Source organism: Musa acuminata, chromosome BXJ2-2 (genome assembly GCF_036884655.1).
Source record: "Musa acuminata AAA Group cultivar baxijiao chromosome BXJ2-2, Cavendish_Baxijiao_AAA, whole genome shotgun sequence".
Taxonomy (NCBI): domain Eukaryota; kingdom Viridiplantae; phylum Streptophyta; class Magnoliopsida; order Zingiberales; family Musaceae; genus Musa; species Musa acuminata.
The window spans coordinates 31319642-31341565 of record NC_088339.1 but is presented as its reverse complement, the minus strand read 5'-3'; the positions used below and the strand labels follow the sequence as shown (position 1 = coordinate 31341565).

The following is a 21924-nucleotide window of genomic DNA, read 5'->3' as shown; positions in this document are numbered from 1 at the left end:
TGTATCGATGTTGGGTCTGACAAATGTTGTAGATATAGCCCCGACATATTAATCATTTAGCATCAAGATTTCAATCATCTAATATCAAGATGTTAATAATTTAGATATGTGGTGTCGATCATATCGATGTGTTAGTTAATTATTATTTTTAATTTTTTTATTTAAATTTATATCTTTATACTTACAAACGTATATTGAATTGAATCACACGTAATAGATGTAGTGGATCTGATATCGAGATATAGGTATCAATTACTTCATATTGAGGTGTCGAAATAATATTGAGATGTTGGTTACATCATTATTTTCTTAATTAATTTTTATTTTGAGTTATATCATCAATTTAGATTTATTAAATCTTTAAATAACTTGGGCTTTAAAGATTATAATATTTCTAAGGGATGATTAGAAAACGCATGAGTCAAAATTGGGTCAATGATAAGACTATGGAATCTAACAAACAATATTAGTATAGTTGAACCGAGTGTAACATCCATAAATGTGCGACCAAACAAACTTTCTACGATATATAGACGCGCGTAACGATTGACGCGTTCGTTTCTCGACGTGAAGGAACGCTAATGCCAAATCCCAAACCCAATTGGCTGCTAATTTGGGACTTCCGTTCACCGGCGAACTGTGATGGTTAAGGGCGTGTGTGTGTATATATATACAACGCCGATTCACCTCCCCTTCCAAAGCTCTTCTTCGAGTCCTCCCGCCCCCCCTCTCTATCTCCATACCGCCCGTGCCGCTCGGGATTCTCGCGCCGGGACTCACTGTCTCCTGGATTGGTAGGTGGTGGGCTCGAACATCTCCGATGGCGCGGTTGCCACGTAGGCGGTGGATCAGTGGGCTCAACGAGGGCGACGATGGTGGAGCGTTGTCGGCGTCGTCCGAGGAGTTGCAGTGCGAACCGCTGCCCGAGAAGGAAGTGTCGTCGGATAGGCCTGTTCGCGTCTACGCCGACGGGATCTACGATCTCTTCCACTTTGGACATGCTCGAGCTCTCGAACAAGCCAAGAACTCGTAATTCTTCCGATTAGTATTTTTTTTTCTTCTGATGGTTTGCACAAATCGTGAGCAAAACTTTATTGGCATGACGATCGAAAGCAGGGAAAACGTAGTGGCTTGCACAATAATGCATAATGAGGATCGATGAACTCTTTAATTTGAGCGTGCATCGTAGATTAAGTTCAGCATGTAGCTGTCTTGTTCTTATAGAATCATTTGATGGATTGAATTGTGATGACCATTTTCTTCCAGATTCCGAAACACCTATTTACTTGTTGGTTGCTGCAACGATGAGATTACTCATCGATACAAGGGAAACACAGTCATGACTGAATCTGAGCGCTATGAGTCACTCCGTCATTGCAGGTTTGTAGTATTCCATCCTCCTTATGACTGGTAAACTTTTGGTTTACCAATTTGTTCCTTTTAGCACTACATTACTTTTTATAAAATGAAGATGATCATACAATTGAGGGTCTCCTTTTTTGTATTTGGATGACATTCGAGAAACTTCTGCACAAGAAACCAACAAATTTAGAAGGAGTATTTTCAGTGCATTCTGTTGGTTGAAATTTGAACATAATTACGGGTCAGCAATAACATATGAGATGTTATTTGCATGTCTCGTGAAAATTGTTGTCTTGTTACAGAAATGGCAAACTGAAGGTTCGGAACCATTGGTCAATGAGTAACCCACATGTAATAGAGAAAAAACTGTAGAAAACGCAGATAAAATATAAGTGACTTTAGTATTTGGCATTATTCTCATATAAGTTGTATCACTATTGTTGAAATGATTACTGACCCAGGTGCTCTTATGTTGAAGTAATTGGATGGGCTTAGATTAGAACATATAACCTTCTAAAATTTTGTTTGATATTTTCCTGTCACTTATCTTTGTCGAGGTTAATATTGCTAGGACATGAGTCTCACTTAGATTAAGTCTCTATATTTGAAAAAATTTCTGGTCACTGTTGTGTCAACAAGTTTGTTTAATAAGTGGTGAACTTCTTATGTACTCCCTTTCCTCTCTCAGGTCTATGTTTTATGCTGACGTTCTTATTTCCTGAAATCATCATGGGATCTTGCTGTCAGTAATTGTGTTTTAAAGCTAGACTTTGTGAACATGTGTAGAGTGATAAGTGTTCATGTTTCAATCCTCTTATGTTGTCAAGCTATACTAGATGCACATTTGATAAGATCATATGTGACAGAGATGACACGACAATTACTAGGTAGAGAAAAAATGCACTTAGTCAATGTGTTGTGTGCTTTAAAGTTTTCTTCTATATTTATAGCTGAAATATTCCATTCTTCATCTTAGGTGGGTAGATGAAGTTATTCCTGACGCTCCATGGATTATCACACAGGAGTTCCTCGACAAACACAAGATTGACTATGTTGTTCATGATGCCATTCCGTAAGATAAACATACAAGTCTATTATAAAGCTTTGAGTTTTCAAGAATAATTATGTTCCTTCATAGCTCGAGTATTTCATTATTCTTAAATTACATTATCGGAGTTGCCATTGATTGTTTACGTATTGTATAGGCTATATAGCCAACTGATGATACATGTATGGTTGGAGTACTTTATATAACTGCCAATAAATTTACCTGTTTAAGTAGGTTAAGTAATTATTTACTATTTTTGGATTGGTCAGTACGCTACTTGATGTTCAATCTGAATTTTTCATAGGTACACTGGCAGAATATAATGTCTGATTTTTCAATTCTTTTAATCAAGTAATGATTTCAGTTATTGAATTCTGGCAAATTCTACATCATTTACTATCAACTGGAGTACCTCAATGAAATGGATGAACCAATAATTGTTTTCCTTATTTGTTGCTTGTGCGAGTTCAGCTTTATATATTTACAATGGTCAATTTCAATCTAGTGTTAGTTCTTTGATATTGACCATTTTCAGCTTAAGTGTCAGCTTTTCAATTGTTAATAACTATTTAAGATGTAAATTTTGTTACAATAACGTGCTATATAGTTGTGTTCCTCATCATGGCAATATTTGCAGATATGCAGATGCAAGTGGAGCTGGAAATGACGTTTATGAATATGTAAGTTCTCTTGTTACCTTCTTGTGATTTAGGTCACTTTGATTATAATTATTTCCAAGATTCCAGACATTTATTGGATAATCGGAATCATATATTCTTGTAGGTTAAATCTGTTGGGAAATTCAAAGAAACAAAACGAACAGATGGGATATCTACCTCAGATATCATAATGAGGATTTTGAAAAACTACAACAAGTATGTTATGCGTAACTTAGCCAGAGGGTATACAAGGAAGGATCTTGGTGTCAGCTACATAAAGGCAGGATCATGTTCTTGAATGCTTATCTTAAATCCCGTGATTATTCATTTGCATGATTCGATTGGTTCTCATCTTATTGCTGCCAGGAGAAGCAATTGCGAATGAACATGCGCATAACCAAACTGCGTGAGAAGGTGAAAGCACAGCGGGAAAAGGTATGCTGAAAAATTGGTTCTCTTGCAATGATCCAGCAGAGAGCTTTTTGTGGTGCTTGGTCGTACCACTAAGGCTGCTATCTGAATTGTGCCACTCATTCACTTATGCTTTGTGCTATGTCATATAACTGAAATGTGCTGTTTTATTTTTCTTCTTTATGAAAACTTGTGGAGTAGAACATAAAGGACGTGGTTAACAAGTTCATGGATCCTGTATTCCTCATTAAGATGTTGCTGCTATACATTTTGATCAATTTTACCAAAGCACATGTCGAATCCTAGCAATAATTAATTATTATTCTTCAAAATAATTTCATTTAAAAAGGTTGTGAAATATTGTCTATGAAAGCAAAGCAAATGCTTTGATTTCATTGAATTTTAGCAAGGAGGGCTTTGGTCTCCTGATGCACTATCCCTAGGATATCCTGTGGTTTTTGTTGTTAAATAAGGAGCAACTTGGAGGCAGGCATCAGAAAGAGTAGCAATCCATTCCAGATTTTGTTTTCATGGTAAAGACAAACCTTTCAAAATTACTCAGCAAGACATCTGTATTCTCTGGCCCCATGCCTCATCAATTCTTCCAGACCTCTTGAGAGCATTCAGGCATACTGGTGGGGTACAATATTCTCTAATTAGTTGGCACATTCTTTTACTTGAAAGGACCTAGGTGTCTTGACTAGAGTTGTAATCGCAACATATGTAGTAATGGATAAGATTTCGTTCTTTATGTCCCTGCTTATCGTTATTTGTTATTGGACCTAAAATGAAGTATCTATCCCATTGTCAAGATGATGTGTGCTTTATGATTGTTTAAGACATTGGTTATATACTTTTGTGTCGAGTACCAACTTTTCAATTTGTGTTGGTGTCACTCAATATTGTCAGTTTCTGTTTGGAAATTATGACAGTTTCGAATTGTTTTCTGCAGTTGCATACGGTAGCGAAAACTGCTGGCATGCATCACAATGAGTGGGTTGAAATTGCAGATCGCTGCATTGCAGGCTTTCTTGGGAAGTTTGAGGAAAGATGTCATATCATGGTGAGTTGTCAGACTTGGAATATCTAATATTATCTAGATATGATTATAAAGAAGTATATTATTCTAGGACATTGATAGTTTTGTTTCTGTTGAAGATCGAGTATGCTTAAGAGCCTTGTGAGTTTAGCTAAATGGTCATATTTGTTCTCTTTCGTTTGACATCTAGATTAATGTTTGGTTGCTTATGACAACAGGAGACTGCCATTAAAGGCCGAATTCAAGAGAGACTCAGGAGGCGGTCGACCAAAGTGATGACCGCCAGCCTTTTGTAAGATTCAGTAGCTTCATGACTACTTCTGAGAAGTCACTGCTTTAGTTCCTGGGTGTCGATTCTTGTTCACCGGGATGAAGCCTACATGACTCAAGACTACTGCAACAGCTTTCTCTTCTTGTTTGAACAAGCTGTTAGAATTACTTACTAGTACATCAAAATTGTCTGTGTGAAGTGAAACTTCATCCTAGGTGTTGATTCTTGTTCACCAGGATGAAGCCTACATGACTCAGACTACTGCCACAGCTTTTTCTTCTTATTTGAACAAGCTGTTAGAATTACTTACTCGTACATCAAAATTGTTTGTATGAAGTGAAACCTCCATTGAGGACATTTCATCACTCCCTGTTGTCTTAGTTGCTATGGAAACATTAGTTGTTTCCTGCTTCCAGCTTATTATTATACTTGCTACTGGGAACCATACTGTAATAACTGATGTGAAATAGAGTTCGGCCCGGATCTGCAGCATCATATTAAGTCTTCTTGGTGGTCTTGGTATGGTCTTTATGTGTCTCGAGCCTCACCTTTTGTTCCTGTTATTGTGAATCAACTCTTGTCTGTGTCGCCATTTGATAGAACTAATATCAACTATAAAAGCGGGCCTTTGGGTTGACGAAAGAAGCAAGCCAAACCAAACGAGTCCAATCCGAAATCGAACTCGTCGGTCCGACCCTATGCATCTCGGGTTCGTGAGTGGTTCGATCGAACCGCATCGCTGACGGCTTCCGCGCGCCCCCTTTCTCTTCCTATAAACCCTCTTCGCGAGAATTAAACGCAAACCTTCGGCGTCCCTTAGACCCGGCGGCTGGGCGGCGGAGCGGAGCACACGATGGGCCATCGCCAGCGACCCGAGAAGCGGCGCCGCCTCTCGAGGCCCCGGCCCTTTCTCGGCTTCTCCTCTTTCGCCCGCTCTCTCCTCTTCTCCCACTCCGCCCCCTCTCCCGACCCCTCGGCCTCTTCCAAACCCGAAGGTGCTTTGCTTCTTCTCTTCCCTCCTAGGGTTTTTGATATTGACGTCTGACACGATCCGTTTGTCTCTCCTCAACTGGAAGATGGAATCGTCGAGCTGAAACCGTCCAGCGAGATAGAACGGGTTGAGTCCGAGCAAGAGGACGACGAGGAAGCAGAAGTAAGAAGATTTCTTGCTCACGTTTTTAGCCTGATTTGTTGGTTTGATTGTGAAGTTAAAGATGTGATCTTCTTTGGTGCTAAGCTTGATATGATGCAAGCCGATTTCGGTTTCTTCGACCCTAAGCCCGGGGATTTCAATGGAGTGAAGCTCCTTCTCCGGAATTACCTCGACGATAAACAGTGGGATCTCAGTGGCTTTGTAGATTTGATCTTGGAGCAGACGACGGTCGGAACTGTCGTTAAATTGGACGAACATGACGAAGCGGGAGACGGGAACGGGGATGGTGATGACGACGCTGGCCCTTTTGCTCTAATCAGTGCTCTTAATTTGGGGAGATACGAGGTCAACGTTAACAAAAATATGTTGTGCTTTTCTTACCATCACTATGTTAGTATTTGCTCTAAAATTATGAGCTTTATCTTTTCCAGGGCCATAAATGCATGAAAGAATTCAAAGAGTATCTACTGCAGGTATGCCCTGACGAGGGCTTAAGGAAGAGGCTGAAACCATTTTTGGAAGAACGAGTGACTGACGTGGGACTTTTGGTTTCTCAGCGCTTCGTAAACTGCCCCTACCAATTAGTGCCTCCATTATACGATGCATTGTTTGATGAGGTCTCATGGGCAACAGAGGACGAGGTTGTATAACAATCAATATGCTATTTTGCAATAGCTTAGATGTGGATTTGTGCTTTTTTTGTTTGAATCTTCTGCAATGGCTTTGCAAATTTACTTGTTTCTTTCAGCCCACAAAGGAGCTTCAGGATTTCTTCCGCTTCAAGTATTATTTACTGGTTACTAGAATCTTTGAGGTACATTAGTTGTCTTCCTTTTTGCTGTTGAGTGGTTTTTTATTGGCCATTTGTCAAGATGGGTTTAGTTTATGATAAGAATTTAATCCCTTTAAAAGGCCTGCAGTTACCTAAGCTCAAATCTAGCAAAATTTTGCATCCCACCTTCTCAAAATAAATGATAATATAAGAGTTAGAATGAAAGATTTATTCTGTTTTGGGCCAATCTCTAGAACTAAAAAAAGATCATGCTTAGAATGTAGCCATAAGCTACATTTTATTTGTGCCACTGAGTGCAGAGTTCTGATCTTCGTCTTACCATTCTTGACTTCAGGATAAAAATGCCAATCAACGGAAGGCAAAAGTTAACTGTGATTCCAGTGACCCCATAATTTATATCAAGCCAGAGGATGAGATTTTCCAAGAGGTATTATTATGATTGATATAAAATTTTGTTGTTATTATCAAGATTTCTCACTCTTCCTATCTCATTTCAGCTGAGCTTACTCTCATTTACTTTTCGTCTGCACGCTGAGCAGTTGGCTCCACGAGAGGTACGTGTGCATTGTTGTTGCATTATTGTTTCATTGTTGCATTATTTTTTCAGGGCCCTTATCATGCTGCGCTCTTTTCACTTTCATAGAAAAGTTAATGTATTCTTTTACCCAATGATTTAAAAAATGTTGGGCGCCAAAAGACATCAAGGTCCGAAAATGCTCGTGGCGCTAGGCGCTCGCCTAGGCACCCACCCGAGAGAAGCGAGATGTTCTAAAATATTAAAATATAAAAAAATATAAAATATAATTAATAAGTAGAGATTAATAGGGCTAAAGTCTAAATATAGATTATTATATGATAATAGTAGTTAATAATCTATTGTCAACAGCATTTAATCTATTGTTAACAGTAGTTAGAGGAGAGAAAAGATTTACTGACGATGGAAAGTGGGGAAGGAGAGGGTGACGATGACGAAGGAACTTTCGGACGAAGGTGATAGCGACGGAGGAAGTTGTGGACGGTAGTAGCAACGATGGAGGAAGCTTCAGAGAACAACAAAGGCGGTGGAGGAAGCTACGGATGGCAGCAACAACGATAGAGAAAGCTTCAGATGGTGATAGCGACGACGGCGGAAGCTATGGACGGTGAGATCATGGGCAGAGGAAGCTTCAATTGTATCCGTTGGTGGTAGAGGAAGCTACGGTCCTCTCTCTCGATAGTGGAAGGAGCTGCACACAGAAGCATTGCGACGGAAGGAACTGCACATGAAAGCTAGACCTTTAGACCCATCCGTCGGCAACAGAAGAAACATTGGTCCTATGCATCGATGGCTGTGGCAGCAGTAGAGGAAGCAATGATGGTGAAGGCAACGGCTACGCACGAAGTAGGGTTTATGGCTTGGGTTCGTGCGGGGGGTGGGGTTTGCGTGTGTAGGTTTAGTAACATTATAAAGCTTAGTTGGTTCAATCGAACCACCTACGCTATTGTTCAACCGAACGCTTCGTTTCAATCATGCTATCGCCCGAGGTGCCTGGCGCTTGGGTTCATGCGAGTGCCCAAGCACCGGAGCACGCTACCTAGTCGAGGCTTGAGGTGCTTGGGCCTCGCCTCGCCTTGCCTCACCCGAGCGCTCGGGCACCTATTTAAACCCCTGCTTTTACCTATAAAGTATATGATCATTGGTGATACTCTATTTACTGTGCTTGTATCATAAATTTCATTCTATTATGTCTAGCACTAGGATATTAGCATGGATTCATTATAAAAAGTCATTTTCTTGAGATTAATTGATGTGAGAAAGCCTTTTTTGTTTAGTCAAACATTTACATATCTAGAATTTTTAAACTAAATTTGGGTTTTATCAAGTCAGGCTTTTCATACGTTTTGTAGCTGTAAATGACAAACCTTTTGCTTGTGGTCATAAGTGTCACGATATGTTGGTTTCTCTGATCAACATATTTTTATGTTGAAAAGGATATATTTTTATGAAGGCATTTCCAATTTTCAAAGTACTCCAGTTCATGTAGAATTGGACAATCCTATTGTCCAGAGGTGAAAAAAAAAAGATAGCTAGGACAATCCTATTCAGAAGCCACATCTTACAGGACACCATATATCAGTGTGTTTAAGTTTCGTAATGACTACTGCTTATGTTGTATTATTTGCCTTTTTTAACGTATACTCAATTTGGTATTCTGCTGCAGCTGAAGAATTACAGGGAGAAGGGGCTGGTCATGGTTGTAATAGCCGATGAAGTTCCTAAGTTTCGGGAGAAATTGAAGTCTTTATTTACTGAATCTTAATGCTTGCGAGGTTTGACTATATGCTGACTGCAAATATCATCAACCAAGTGTTGGGGTGACACACTGTTCCATTTGATGCTAAACATCAGCTGCAACTGCTTCATTGGTTATTGCCGCGATACATCAAGTTTTGTTCCATTTTTTTGGTTCCAAGCAGAGGAGCCGCATGTGCATTACTTTTGGGTACCTTAGGAAGCTTATTGTGTTTTTCTTGATTAAGCTCAGAGTTGTGAAAGCAAACATTCGATCTGTGTGATCACGTTGTATTTGTGACAGGAAAACATGAAGCTTTCATGGAGATGGGAGCAACATGATCCAGCTGTCGCAACAAGGCATAATCAAATGCTGATTGTCATGGTAATTAGTCTTCGAGATCATAATTTATTCACAAAAAAGAACACTGAGATATTAGCATGGTCATATTTCTAAGCCATGCCTGCTGTCGTGTGGATTCATGTTTTATCTTGCATTCTGCATTCAACTCACGCATTGGTACTGTCAAATGTTGTCCTCAGCCAATCCTTACAAAAGGAGAGTGGTATGAAACATAATTATCAGTCTTTTTTTTAATGTTTACAAACGTTTATGAAAACATAATTACGACTCTTCGAAGCTATTAATTGGATTTAAATCCACCCGAAATTTACTCAAATATTGACACTGATCCAATTTGATTATTAGTGTGATTTCTAAAATAGTTCTTTGGATCGTTCGAATCCCGAACGGTGACGATAGTTTTATAGATCATGATGTGTAATCAATGACACAAAAAGATAAACAAATACATGAAGAGATAAGAACACGAGACTTCTTACTCGGCCGCAAAGTACGCGTAGGCGTTGCCGAGTGCGACGGGGAATCTCACCGCCCATTGTAATACTTACCGTGGCGAATGCCCGCTGTAGGCGGCCTCGTCTATTTCAATTGACCATGGTGACCATACACATTATTATTTTTTTCATTATATAGTTAATAATTATATTCCTACTGCTTATTCACAAAATTATTCAAATAATCCTGTCATTTAATTCATTAAATCTCAACATAAATTAAAATATTATTTTCAATGGTCATTTTTTTATTTAAAATCATATTTTTGTCTTGTTGTATGTCAGATGCATGAGACTCTCTCAATCGCACCTGATAATTTCCTTACACATATGGACTCGAACCACTAATTTAATCATTACTATTATTTCTCATAATAAAAAAAATTTATAAATTGAGAAGACTATATTAAAAGTTAGGAATTCCCTCAAATTTTATGTTAGAAATGAAATATCTTATACTTTAATACTGTTGAAACTTTTAAAATAATTTTAAAAATATATTATTAAAAATAAAATAAAAAAATAGTGGTATTCCCAAACAAATATTTCAAAAATAATAGCTTGTGATCAGATACAAAGAAATCGTCATGAGCTTACCAAAAAAAGGTTGAAGTTTACCTTGGTCAATACGTCATGAAGGGCAAAGAAGTCATTTCTCACCCCTGAAACCATGGGTCGGTACCCACCCCCTCAAGCATACAAACTAAATGCCGCGGAACCGTGTCCCGCAAACAAGAGGCGGTTCCCCTCCCACCCTGTATAATAGCCGCCCTTTTCCTCGGCACTCTGTTCTCGTCCCAAAACGACTGCCAAAGCGCGCGCGTGACACACACAGAGAGAGCGAGAGAGAGAGAGAGAGAGAGAGAGAGATGGGAGTGATCCGAAGGATTTCGAGTCTTGATCCAAAACAAGGTGATTCTTTTCGCCGCTTCTTGCGTTCGTGTTGATGTATCGTTCTCTTTTGTGCTATACCTCGGCTTCTCTCGTCGGTTCTCCGGCCCATTCCCATGTCTGTTCTCAATTTCTTTCTAGTTATTTGAAATGCGAGCGATCCGTGATTAGCTAATCTTTGAATCTGTGGAGAGTAATGTTTTAATTGGTTTTCCTTCACGAGATCAAATCACTTGTTTAACTTTGATTCTTTGGCCTTGATGGAAGGTTTGGGAATGGCGGCACGATTCGGGAAGCAACAAGAAGAGAAATTGCTCGCATCGAACAATGGGGAAGGAGGAGGAGGAGGACTGGTTTCAGGAACGCCCCAAGCATTCGAGGGCAACGGGATGGTTAGAGTAAGCAAGGACAGCGAGGAGTTCATCCTCTTGCGACATAGGTTCTACTCAAGCATTGGGTCGCTTGTCCCGCATTGCTCCTTGGTGGACCTCCATCGCGTCTTGTACTCGACCCCGACTAGGCGAACACGGTGGGAAGCCTTCCATCGTTCTCTCGAGGCCGTGGCGCAGAAGCATGACGGCAATGCCAACGACAAGTTCGCGTTTGCCGAAGCTTCCAAGGACAGAATCATTCAGATCGTCAACGACGGTTTCGATGTTTCCGGGACGCCCGAGGACGGTGGATACTTCGGACTTGGGCTCTATGTGACTCCGGAGCCTGTCGCCATCAACAGGTATGTCTTTCATTACACATCTAATTAAGCGATGTTTGGTGATCTCACGATTGAACTACTGTGGATTTGCAGCGTGATGTCTTCGGTCGTCGATCGCGATGGATTAAGGCACGTAATGTTGTGCCGTGTAATCTTGGGCAGAACGGAAGAGGTTGTTCGTGGCTCCGGACAATCTCAGCCCGGTTCGGTGGATTTTGATTCAGGGGTTGATGACATGAAATTTCCCACACGATATGTCGTGTGGTACCCTGAGGTGAACAGTCGTGTTCTACCTCTGTATGTCCTGAGCATCAAAGTGGACTTCCGCTCAAGAGGTCAGTTCTTTCTTTTTACCTACATATCTTTCTTTCTCCCTTTTTACAATTATTGTATAGTTGTGCTTAGAGATTTATTTTGTAGCATACAACAATAACAAAACTGTAAGTCTCAATTATTTGGGATCGATTACATGAATCTTTTACCGCCATTGAGATCTATAAAAATTCATACGTTTAATTAAGTTTAAAATACTTAAAGCATTTTTTTTTATCTATGTTCATATTTTCAGGACTTCACCAAGAGCCTATTAGCAGACCAACATCACCATGGATATCCATTAGAAACCTGATATGTGTGTTGTCCAAGTGTTTGCCGCGTTCCATAATGTGCCAAATCAAAAAAACTCATTGCGAGTTCATGGTATTGCAACCTCAATTTAAACAGTTTGGTGCATGGGAGTGTGCTTTTACTTTTTCTTTTTGTATATCTTAATATTCCATTTGCTTACTTTTGTAGGAGAGGAAATTTTCTCGGCAACAGCTGGTATCCCGCATTCGACAGGTAGCGGGGGACAAGATTCTACTAGCGGCGATTAGATCTTTTCGAGCTAAGGTGAGTTTGCTTTCACTAGAAAGCACCCATTTTTTGGTGGCTTATAATTTTCATTCCTTGTCGGCAATTGTAAGGCTTGTGTAAATGTTATCGCCCAAACTCACATCAAAATTCTATATCGATATCAAGGTCACAGGCTCGGAGAGACGCATGCTAAATCATAGTCTGTGAAACTGTGAATTGCATATTGTTCTGATAGCATGGATTTGCTTATGTTAGTCTTTTACATTTTGTGGCCAACAAACTTATGCGGTCATATTGCTGAAAAAAATCACATCTTACTGGGACAGTTCAGCTTACATTAATTTTCTCAAGGCTTTGACATCTTGTTCTCGGAATCCTTAGTTTCTCTAGAGAAATCGATAGATGTTGAAATTCGTGATGCGTGATGCCGTGAAGAACAATACCTGTGTTAATCAACTTTTGAAACCAACCGCACTTTTTAAATATTAATATTTCAAAATTTATAATCGGTTCTGTGGTTTATTAAGTATTTGGTCAGTTGCGATAAAAGGAGAATGGTTTTACGATGAGCAGTAATCATGTATCATGTTTCATTTTTCACTGTTGTACTTGTCTTATTGGTTGCTTCATTCTATTTTTGTTTCAGAACATCATAGTAATATTTCTTGTTAGGAAAGAAAAAAAGTAATATTTCTTATTTACATTAAACTGAAGTATCAAGTTTGTGTGGGATTAAATTACAGAGAAAGTTGGCATTTTGATCTTTTGTCATCTTCATGATCTCACCTAGAATCCTTGGAGATCAGGGGCTGAAGCCTTCATATAACTTTCTTTTGTTCATTTGATGTCGGTAATCATCATCTGACTACTGTTGCAATCTAAAAGGTTCGTCATTGTCTGATGGTTTCCTTACTTTTGCAGCGAGCAGCAGCTGCATCTCTTGCTTCCAGGAGGAGAGACTAGCACAAGCATCGTGGGGTCATGTAACGCAGGTGAAGATAGATTGCTGAAGAAACCACGTACTAAAAGTAGCAGGTTGTTGCCTTTGAGAGACCTTCGACACCTCTGACTCCGTTAACATACCATAAACTGGGATGCTTTTCGTTTAGATCAGTTTAATCATAGTATAGATCAATGAACAGAATTCTTCAATCCAAAACACCCTGTTGTGTGAAGTGAGTTGAGGAACTGTACCCCCCATCTTCCCTGTAGAGTTTACTCCTTTTGTGTTACAACTTGAACATGTAGTTATTAAAATGACAGACATCGATGGAAGAAAAATACTGTGTTCAGTGTGGTATTTGAGGAGCATCATTTTGTTGATGTGAGTTGATTAGTGGCAGGTAGGATAAGCTGATACGAGACAACAAAAGGTTGCCCCGTTGGTCTCCTCGACCCTTACTGGTTTCTGTAGAATCATCCCCCGGTCGTTATGTTATTAGTAAGCACACGATCAGGTCAAATCAGACTTCAAAAACCAAATATTTATTGAGTTAAGCTTTATGACTTGGATTTTGGTTTAAGAGTTTTAGTTAATATAAGATTTTGAGTTATCCTCTTTATAGGCATCTGAAGTGATGAATTAAAGAGTCTCTATTTACCTTATACTGATCTATGATTTCTTGATATCATCACATTTTAGATTTTCTAATATGATATCAGAGCTCTTGTTTATTTCTAACCAAAACATGATCAAACACATAAAATTGAGGTCTCGTTTATCTTTTCAATTTATTTCCTCGTATATAGGTAATTCGACTAGTCTAGAACGAATGGAGTCGATCATGTTCGTTTTCCCCTTTTAATCGTCAGATGCAATCAATTTGACTTTATGCATAATCCAATATATATTAGTCTTAATTAATTTGACTTAAATTTATGATTATTTAATTTATTAATAAAGTCATTTCGGTTTGAAAATATTTATATGTGTGCCTAAGTTTAAGCTTTTGATCATTTGAGTTGATCTCCTATGTTAATCCTAATCGGGCTAATGCATTAAGTTGACTGATTCCTGCCCTGTCTTCCTATAATAACATTAAAATTGTTTTGTGGAGTTACATTTCCTAAAAATGATAAGTTAGATGATTCTTGAATTTTTTTTTGTTTAACTTTTACCGAATGATACCCTCCTAATTGATTTTTTTCATCAATTTGATAAAGGTGCCCATTTGCCCTCTATTATCCGACTTTTGTTGCCTTTGCCTCTATTATTATTGCCCTCGACCGTTGTCATCGCCCCTTGCTCCCATCGTGAGCAACCCTGCCCATTGCCTCCTTCCCCTCCCTTTTCCCTGCCCCTCCTCTCCCATTCGTAACATTTAAATCGCTCATGCTAGCCTTCGTCGCTCTCCCTTTCTCATCCTCATCTTTCATCGTGAGGAAGGGGGAGCAATAGATAGTGACATGGGACTAATTATAGATTATGATCTATGTATGAAGTCGTGGACCCACTGCCTCACCACAAGATCATGTTACCATCATCGTGGACCCACAACGGTAGCAACAGAAAGAGGAAGTTATGAAATTGGTGTGGATTGGAAGCCAAAGGCGGGCAGCCCATTCACGATCCGGGCGATGGCCAATGATGCTCTTGTAATCTCATTCAATCTGACATTCTAAGGTTCGACTGGTGGAGGACGTCAACTGGTACACCCTCTGCTTGTCGTTTTGTCTTGTTTTCCTCCTTCGACATCACTTTGCATCTATGTCGACGAGAGGTGAGATATTTACGTCGGTGCCACATTGCTCTACATCTATGTTGAAGGACACAAAGCCTTTGCCTCACCTCCTGTCGATATAGTTGTAGGATGATTCAGAGTGACTATCATTCTCATCATCTTCCTCCTCTTCCTTTGTCTCACTTCCCGCCATCACTCTCCCTCCTTTTCCTCCTCCCGCCACAAGAAGATATAGAAGTCCCTCAAGCTCCATCGTCGTCACGATTGTCGCCCTCGCATCAGTCATTGATAAGGTTGACCATCATGTCACTCTTGCCGACCACCACCACAACAGCCATCCACGACCCCTGGTAGTGTCGCCGTTTGTCACCACCGTAACAATCGACTAAAAAATTTTAATTAGGACATAACAAATAAAAACGTAACTAGAATATTAAAATTATATTTTTACCCATCGTTTTTATATCATTTCTGTACGTATTATCACATGTCATATATTCCATCGGTAAAGTTGATAACGCTAGGATAGATGAGGTTAAATATTTTAATTTTGTAACTATAAATATTTTAATATAAATTTTTTAAATTTAAGAACCAGGATATTAAAAAGGTCTAACTATATATGGTAATATATAATTAGGCCAAGCGACACGTGCAAAAAAAAAAGGGTAAATCTGTAAAATCAAAGGTCCTAAGGAACCCTTGGACGTTGCCTACATCATTGCACAGTGACACTTTCTTCATCAAAACATAGATTTCTCATCAGAAAATTTTTCGCTACAATGCCATCAACTCAACTACGACTCATTATCTGTCGGGATCCTTCTATTATAGTGCCCATGTGATCGTTGTCGCATGGCAGGTCACCAACGAGAAGGGGTGAGATACAAAAGGTAGCCTAATTGAGGAAGGGGGCAAACATAGGTGCTAAGTCGACTATTTCACCCTAGCGCATTGATGTTAATAATACCAATATCGTCAAGGACAGGATGTGCGAGTAAAGATAATAGGAGGAGATGCGGAGGCAATGACCATTGTGGGAGCCGAGGCAACTGTCTTGGGTGACTATCACTCATGACGAAAGTAGAGGATAATGACGATAATCATAGGTAACATTAATTACAATGACAACGATAGAAGGATATTAATCGAGTGTGAATGAATTTTTTATCAAATTGATAAAAAAAATATCTTTAAATAAAAATTAATTAGAAGAGTATCATTTGATATATCAAATCCCAATGGGTTAGTATTTCTTTAATTAAATACCCTTAATTTTTCTGCTGTAGATGTAATTTAGATCACTTGATGAACATTTTTATTTCACTTGGAAGAACACGAGAGGCGCTTGCAAACGAAGTTGCTGTGTCCTCGGTACCTTCTCGTGTTGTCCTCATCACCCAAGACAAATTGGCAGTCAGATTCCTGGGGAGCCGCGGCACCGCACGTTGCACCGGTGTCCTCCCCTTCACCTCCTTCTTAGAAGAATACCAACGTTGCCGAAGCAGAGAGAGAGAGAGAGAGTCTGTGTGCGTTGTTTGACAGTAACGCCATTATTGCTAGTGATGCGAGTTCCAGAGGTAAAACTTGCATTAACTCTCGGCATATAGAGAGAGACAGAGAGATCTGACAGTAACGCCATTGTTGCTAGTGATGCGAGTTCCAGAGGTAAAACTTGCATTAACGCTCGGCATGTATAGCCTTCACGTCTCTCTCTCTCTCTCCAATAAATGTCTGGGCATGCGCGCTGCAGCAGCGTAATGAATAGACAATTTAATTGGTCCCTCTCGAGTTGGACGCTTCCACTGTTTAACGGCGCTTTCCGTCTCTCTCCCCTGCTGTGGCTCGTCCTGAATGTCCTCACTCTCTCTCTCTCTCGACAAAGAGTCCCACACACCTACACAATTATTGAAGCAACTTGTTCTTCTTCTGTCTTCTTGGAGGAGGGTGATGGCGTACTGGAATAACGTTGGCGACGGCAGGCTGGTTTCATCGACATCAAGCTAAGTGGTGTGTTCGCTGACACAGTGATCTATCCTGTCTTAACAAGTTGACCATGTCTCTTGTATATTCCAGCCATGAAGATTCATCCAAGTGAGACATGGTTAACAGGTAGGAGTAGACCAGTGGAGCTTCGAGTTAAGGAAGGTCAAATACGGAGCATAAGCTTTTGTTTTCGATCTAAGCCGCTTTACTCGTCTCTTTTAATTACAATAATTCCATTGTTGTGTGTTTGTCTCCCTTTCCAATGATTCACCACTCAAATTCTCTTTCTAAAAAGAAAATAAAACAATATAGGGTGGATTCTTGAGAAAAGTATTTCTTTTCAATTTTCTAATTTAAAAGTATCATCATTTTTAGAATTTTATAGCAGTATTTTTTATCTAATATTTAAAAGACTGGTTGGGATGAATCACTACTCCACCTATCCATTTCGATTAATTTATTGCTCAAATTCTCTTTTTTTTAATCGTTTTCGGCCCAAATTCTCTTGTCAAAGAGTAAAAAATCTTCTTGACAATGCAGGATGAATTCATGAAAAAAAAAATTATTTTTGACTTTTATCCCATTTTCACAGTAACATAATAGTTTTTTTTCTTCTAATACTTCGAATTACCCTAACCATTTATCTCTTTATATATATATATATATATATATATATATTTATGTACGGATCGGTCGATAAGGTGAATCAGTCCATTGCAATATTTTTACACTGTGTTATTGTATTTTTAACATATAAAAATACTATATAATAATATTTTTATGGTATTACAAAAATAGTATAACATAATGTAAAAATACTATAATATAATAAAAATATTTTAAAAATAATATTTTAAAATTAGAATTGCTTTTCCGAAAAATAATAATAATAAAGTTTATTCTGATAATTCGCCCTTGTCCATTTGTCGTTTTCAGGTTGAATGAGTGGGGCCGGTCACCAATGCGTCTGACCTGTCTCTGATCCCATTTAGATTCAACTGCCCTTTACCCCTTTACGTGGGGCCCTCCTCCTGAACCAGTTGCCTGGACTCCACGTACCTCTACCCCTCCCTCCCTCACGAGTTAGAAAGCGAGAAAAAGAGCAGCACGGAGTTGGCAGAAGCCACCAGCCTCGAACTGAGCATGGCGACTCGAGTCCCGACGTCACTGAGATTGCACCTTTCACTGACTTACTCCACGACACCAAATATTATGATCTCACTCGACTCCGACCACTCTTGATTGCGATATCAATCATATTCTTTGTTTCCAATGTTCTATCTTCCTTTTATTTCTCGACGGTTGCACACGTGATGGGCACGTTCTCTTCCGTATGTATTCGCCGAAAATTCATCATTTCTTGCTAAATAATAAATAATATTATAAATTTATGATGCTCCACTCGTAACCCGAATCGCTTCTCAGATCAAGTGAATCTCAACCGTCCAGTCGTTAAATCCGACGCTCTTCAAACTGAAAGGTACCGTCATTATCTTTCAAATCGATGGGTATTATGGTAAAGTTGAACCTCGAGGGCCCTATATATTAGAGCTGGGTGCACATGGGAAACGCGATCCGCAGCTTCGAGAGGCGCATCAATGGCAGCCGATGCGATCGCAGTGGCGAAGGAGGCGCTGAAACCCTCGCGGTCCGACGAGGAGGACGAGCGGGCGTCCTTGTTTTCCTCCTACATCGGCCTCAGTTTCGCCCTCTTCCTGGGGCTCCTGCCTAAGTCCTCGGCGGCGTACGTGTCGTCGCTCCAGTCCCGCAACAGGATCCTGGCCATGAAGCTGTTCGAGGCGGAGGACCAGCTCCGGCAGCTGCGGTCGCGGCGGAAGGAGGACGCCAAGGCGAACGCCCGGGTGACGGAGATATACGCCGGGCACCGGACCCGGTGGCAGCAGGAGGAGAAGCGCCTCCTGCAACGGATCGACGCCGCGGACGAGGAGGCTGCGTCCCTGAGGGCGCGGATAAAGGAAACGGAGCGGGCGGAGGCGGAGCTGAGGGCCGCGGTGGAGCGGCTGGAGAAGGAGGTGGCTGAGAGGGACGAGATGCTCGATTTCATGGCCAGGAAGGTGGAGGGCGACGGGTTCTCGGAGAAGGGGGTGATTGGGGCCGATGGCGGGCTGGAGCCGATGTACCACGGCGAGCTCGACCGGGAGTTCTCGGGGGTTAGGGTTTCCGGCGCTTTGGAGCCGGTTCTGGATGAGCGCTTCTTGGCCCGGAACGGGGAACTTGAGGGAATGGCGGATCTGTTCGCTCATCAAAACAACTATGTGAAGGAGTTCCTGATGCCGCCTGTGGATATGAAACTGTGGATGGATCGATCGGCTGGATGGCAGGTGAGGAGCTAACTCTAGATCTAGATGAACGACTCACAGTGGTGTGTTCTTTAGTTTGAGTCAGTGATAACTCTACTTGCTTGAGCCTACATACATTTGAATCTATTGTGATGTCTTGATTAGAATTATCCAGTGTCAAGAATCTCTTCTTCGTTAATAGTTCTTAGACGCTAGCATACCTTCTGGTAAAAGCCATGACTGGTAGAGAAGTGTCAGTGACTTCAGTAAAAGATACCTTTTTGCTGCAAATTATGGTATGAGATGTTATTTTAAGATATCGATATGGCAATCGTCTACTACTAGAAGCTATTGGAACTGTTGATGAATTGTATGAGTGTGACAGAGCATATCATCAGCATTCCCCTAGCACTCCAATTTTAGATTTGTATACTTGCAGTGAAGTACTTTAGTAGGTGAATATTCTTGATTGTCTTTTATTCTGATTAAATATGCTCCAAACTCATAGAATACCATAGGCATATGTAGTATAGATGTTCCATTTATGAGCAAGTCATCGCTAATCATGTTTACGATCCTTTTTTGAAGATAAAACTCTTATGTAATTTATGTTTGTCACAGCGAGTTGGTACATCTTAATTGCGATCACCCTGTGATCATTTCCCTGACAGACTAGTTTAGTGATGTAGTACTATAGCAGAGTTGTCTCACCATTTATCTGTCAATTAGCTTAATGAATTGTTTTTATCAATATGTTCCTACTATTAGTATGTGTGTCTTCTTATGCTACAATGGCCATTTGGCATCACTAAAATGTTCGTGCGCTCTATAATTTTGTTCTCGCAGGACATGCAATATGACTCACTTGAATCAACACACAATATGAAGCATTTGGTGGCAAGGTAAAACCACAAACAAACAAAGGAACTTGATTAAGCTCTTAATAGCAAAAGTATTATGTTTGAATCACAAGCTTAGAAATCGATTTCAGGAGGGAGTCCCCATGGAAGGTTGATGGTGAATCATCAGGTGTTTCTTCCAAGCTTAAATTGCTGGAGCAGGAATTGGTTAACCTTGAAAAACTGGGAAAAGATGATCCGTCCAAGATCCTGTCATTAATGAGGAAGCAATCCAAGAGATACCAATCTCTTGCTGGCAAAATCGATGATCTATGCAGGAAAATGGTAAGTTAAATTTGCTGATATTTTTACTGATAGTTTCTTATTCTTAGTTTGTTGGTCTGCTTACATGTTTTGCTACTAATTTATGATGATATGCTTAATCAAAGGATTGCAAGTAATAGATATATCAATATGTCAGTATTCTTACCCACCATTGTTTTGAGGACTAGTTCATTGTTTTTGTGAGATTTGCTTTATATGTGAATCGGCTCAAGTAAATGTTGAAATATTTTTTAGAAAGCTAAGAAGTTGCTTTTCTGCGATAATGCTGTAGTTATCTCAGTAATATCACTGGGGAAGAATCCAAATGCGAGATCGTTAACAAAACCCACAAAGCCGAGGGTACATTGGCATCTCTGCTGGCAATTTGCCATTTTCATTAGTGGAGGTTTGTCAAACATAATTGCCAAAGACTACTAAATAGTTCAAAAAACACCTCCATGACAGTGATGCCAATTAAGATTTTGTGGGTTAAAAAGATGATGGATTAGTGGCTTGGTCGGACACTGTCATCCAATTATAGACTTCACTATATGTTGTAAGAAATTTCACACAAATGACTGTTTTATGCATTGCTCTCTTTATGCAGCGACTAAACGACCCCTGTGATCCGACACTCAGTCCAGAGTTCAGGACACAGAGGCAGACCGAGTTCTTGCTCGAAGCCTTTCGCCTGCAACATACTGCTTCCGAGACAAGACAGAAGCTGAGCACGCTCCAAGCCGAGGCAACAAAGAGCTATCTGGGAGATGACCTAACGGTGAAAGACAAATTGAACACAAGAAGATCCTTGGATTCTATCCGGAACAACTTCAAAGAGATACAGAGGAACTTGGAGATCTGGCTAGCGAGAATCATGGGTGATTTGGAGGGCATCTTAGCAAGGGATGGTGCTTCACGTGTAAGAGATTACTATTCATCTCCATTCCCCTTCGGCCGATGACTATGAAATCAGGCATATTTCCAGCCAGTTCTTCTTATCCCTCAATAATGTATAGTCAGTCGCACCATGATACTCACACCAAGCTTACCCTTTTCTATATGCGAATACATACTCGTTCTTGTTTCCTGCAACAATTACTTAAGGTCTTCATAGCAGAATTCCTCATGTCAGGCTGGTGTTTACCATAATTCCTCATCTAATGCTAAACATGCATCCTTCATCTGCAGCCTTGACATAAATTTTAGGCGACCACTGATGTACGCCTCGGACAATGCTTAATATATATCTCAACATTCACCAGCTAAGCATTTAAACTTCAGGAATATATGCTGGTAGTGAGAAAAGCCTCGTCAAGTATTCGTCATTGCAATTTAACTCTGACAAGGCAATTCAATTCCACCGGGCTCGTCGTAGAACCACCACCAATGCCCGTCGTGGACAGTCGGTGTCATTCACGTGGAAAATATGTCAGCGTTCTTCATTTGGGTTCCGGTGCAGAGCATCCAACT

General features: G+C 40.1%; 4 protein-coding genes across 6 annotated transcripts; all 4 read left to right on the top strand.

The window, feature by feature from the left end:
* Positions 1-580: 580 nt before the first annotated feature.
* Positions 581-5258, top strand: LOC135606047 (choline-phosphate cytidylyltransferase 2-like). Its single transcript, XM_065096780.1, has 8 exons — positions 581-1029; positions 1267-1380; positions 2339-2434; positions 3048-3090; positions 3194-3349; positions 3436-3504; positions 4433-4543; positions 4738-5258. The coding sequence occupies exons 1-8, from the start codon at positions 821-823 to the stop codon at positions 4813-4815; spliced, it is 876 nt and encodes a 291-aa protein (XP_064952852.1). The 5' UTR covers positions 581-820; the 3' UTR covers positions 4816-5258.
* A 322-nt stretch (positions 5259-5580) lies between these two features.
* LOC135606046 (protein BCCIP homolog) lies at positions 5581-9458 on the top strand. 3 transcript variants are annotated; one of them, XR_010484660.1, is made up of 9 exons: positions 5581-5785; positions 5867-5943; positions 6028-6288; positions 6375-6584; positions 6692-6757; positions 7071-7163; positions 7234-7290; positions 8938-9219; positions 9313-9458. XR_010484660.1 is itself a non-coding variant. In XM_065096778.1 (9 exons), the coding sequence occupies exons 1-9, from the start codon at positions 5644-5646 to the stop codon at positions 9034-9036; spliced, it is 921 nt and encodes a 306-aa protein (XP_064952850.1). In that variant the 5' UTR covers positions 5581-5643; the 3' UTR covers positions 9037-9458. The 3 variants fall into 3 exon arrangements, 2 of the variants coding, with proteins under 2 accessions (XP_064952850.1, XP_064952849.1); XM_065096778.1 differs by having other exon boundaries at positions 6375-6416; positions 6501-6584; positions 8938-9458; XM_065096777.1 differs by having other exon boundaries at positions 8938-9458.
* Positions 9459-10633: 1175 nt separating this feature from the next.
* Positions 10634-13624, top strand: LOC103975243 (probable inactive poly [ADP-ribose] polymerase SRO2). The gene is made up of 6 exons (XM_009390154.3): positions 10634-10778; positions 11025-11490; positions 11563-11804; positions 12038-12168; positions 12265-12360; positions 13246-13624. Exons 1-6 carry the CDS (start codon positions 10736-10738, stop codon positions 13285-13287), a joined length of 1020 nt encoding a protein of 339 aa, XP_009388429.2. The 5' UTR covers positions 10634-10735; the 3' UTR covers positions 13288-13624.
* A 4931-nt stretch (positions 13625-18555) lies between these two features.
* Positions 18556-21585, top strand: LOC135606043 (uncharacterized). The gene is made up of 4 exons (XM_065096775.1): positions 18556-19333; positions 20138-20193; positions 20283-20475; positions 21062-21585. Exons 1-4 carry the CDS (start codon positions 18590-18592, stop codon positions 21413-21415), a joined length of 1347 nt encoding a protein of 448 aa, XP_064952847.1. The 5' UTR covers positions 18556-18589; the 3' UTR covers positions 21416-21585.
* Positions 21586-21924: the final 339 nt, after the last annotated feature.

What these genes read in the sequence shown, in the direction of transcription:
- LOC135606047 (XM_065096780.1), top strand. Translation starts at nt 821, where the DNA reads ATGGCGCGGTTGCCACGTAGGCGGTGGATCAGTGGGCTCAACGAGGGC. An exon ending in CTCGAACAAGCCAAGAACTC is followed by an intron (nt 1,030 to 1,266) that starts GTAATTCTTCCG and finishes ATTTTCTTCCAG; the next exon opens with ATTCCGAAACACCTATTTAC. An exon ending in AGGAAAGATGTCATATCATG is followed by an intron (nt 4,544 to 4,737) that starts GTGAGTTGTCAG and finishes TTATGACAACAG; the next exon opens with GAGACTGCCATTAAAGGCCG.
- LOC135606046 (XM_065096777.1), top strand. Translation starts at nt 5,644, where the DNA reads ATGGGCCATCGCCAGCGACCCGAGAAGCGGCGCCGCCTCTCGAGGCCC. An exon ending in TTAATTTGGGGAGATACGAG is followed by an intron (nt 6,289 to 6,374) that starts GTCAACGTTAAC and finishes TATCTTTTCCAG; the next exon opens with GGCCATAAATGCATGAAAGA. An exon ending in AGCAGTTGGCTCCACGAGAG is followed by an intron (nt 7,291 to 8,937) that starts GTACGTGTGCAT and finishes ATTCTGCTGCAG; the next exon opens with CTGAAGAATTACAGGGAGAA.
- LOC103975243 (XM_009390154.3), top strand. Translation starts at nt 10,736, where the DNA reads ATGGGAGTGATCCGAAGGATTTCGAGTCTTGATCCAAAACAAG. An exon ending in AGTGGACTTCCGCTCAAGAG is followed by an intron (nt 11,805 to 12,037) that starts GTCAGTTCTTTC and finishes TCATATTTTCAG; the next exon opens with GACTTCACCAAGAGCCTATT. An exon ending in AAACTCATTGCGAGTTCATG is followed by an intron (nt 12,169 to 12,264) that starts GTATTGCAACCT and finishes TTACTTTTGTAG; the next exon opens with GAGAGGAAATTTTCTCGGCA.
- LOC135606043 (XM_065096775.1), top strand. Translation starts at nt 18,590, where the DNA reads ATGGCAGCCGATGCGATCGCAGTGGCGAAGGAGGCGCTGAAACCCTCG. An exon ending in ATCGATCGGCTGGATGGCAG is followed by an intron (nt 19,334 to 20,137) that starts GTGAGGAGCTAA and finishes TTGTTCTCGCAG; the next exon opens with GACATGCAATATGACTCACT. An exon ending in ATGAAGCATTTGGTGGCAAG is followed by an intron (nt 20,194 to 20,282) that starts GTAAAACCACAA and finishes AATCGATTTCAG; the next exon opens with GAGGGAGTCCCCATGGAAGG.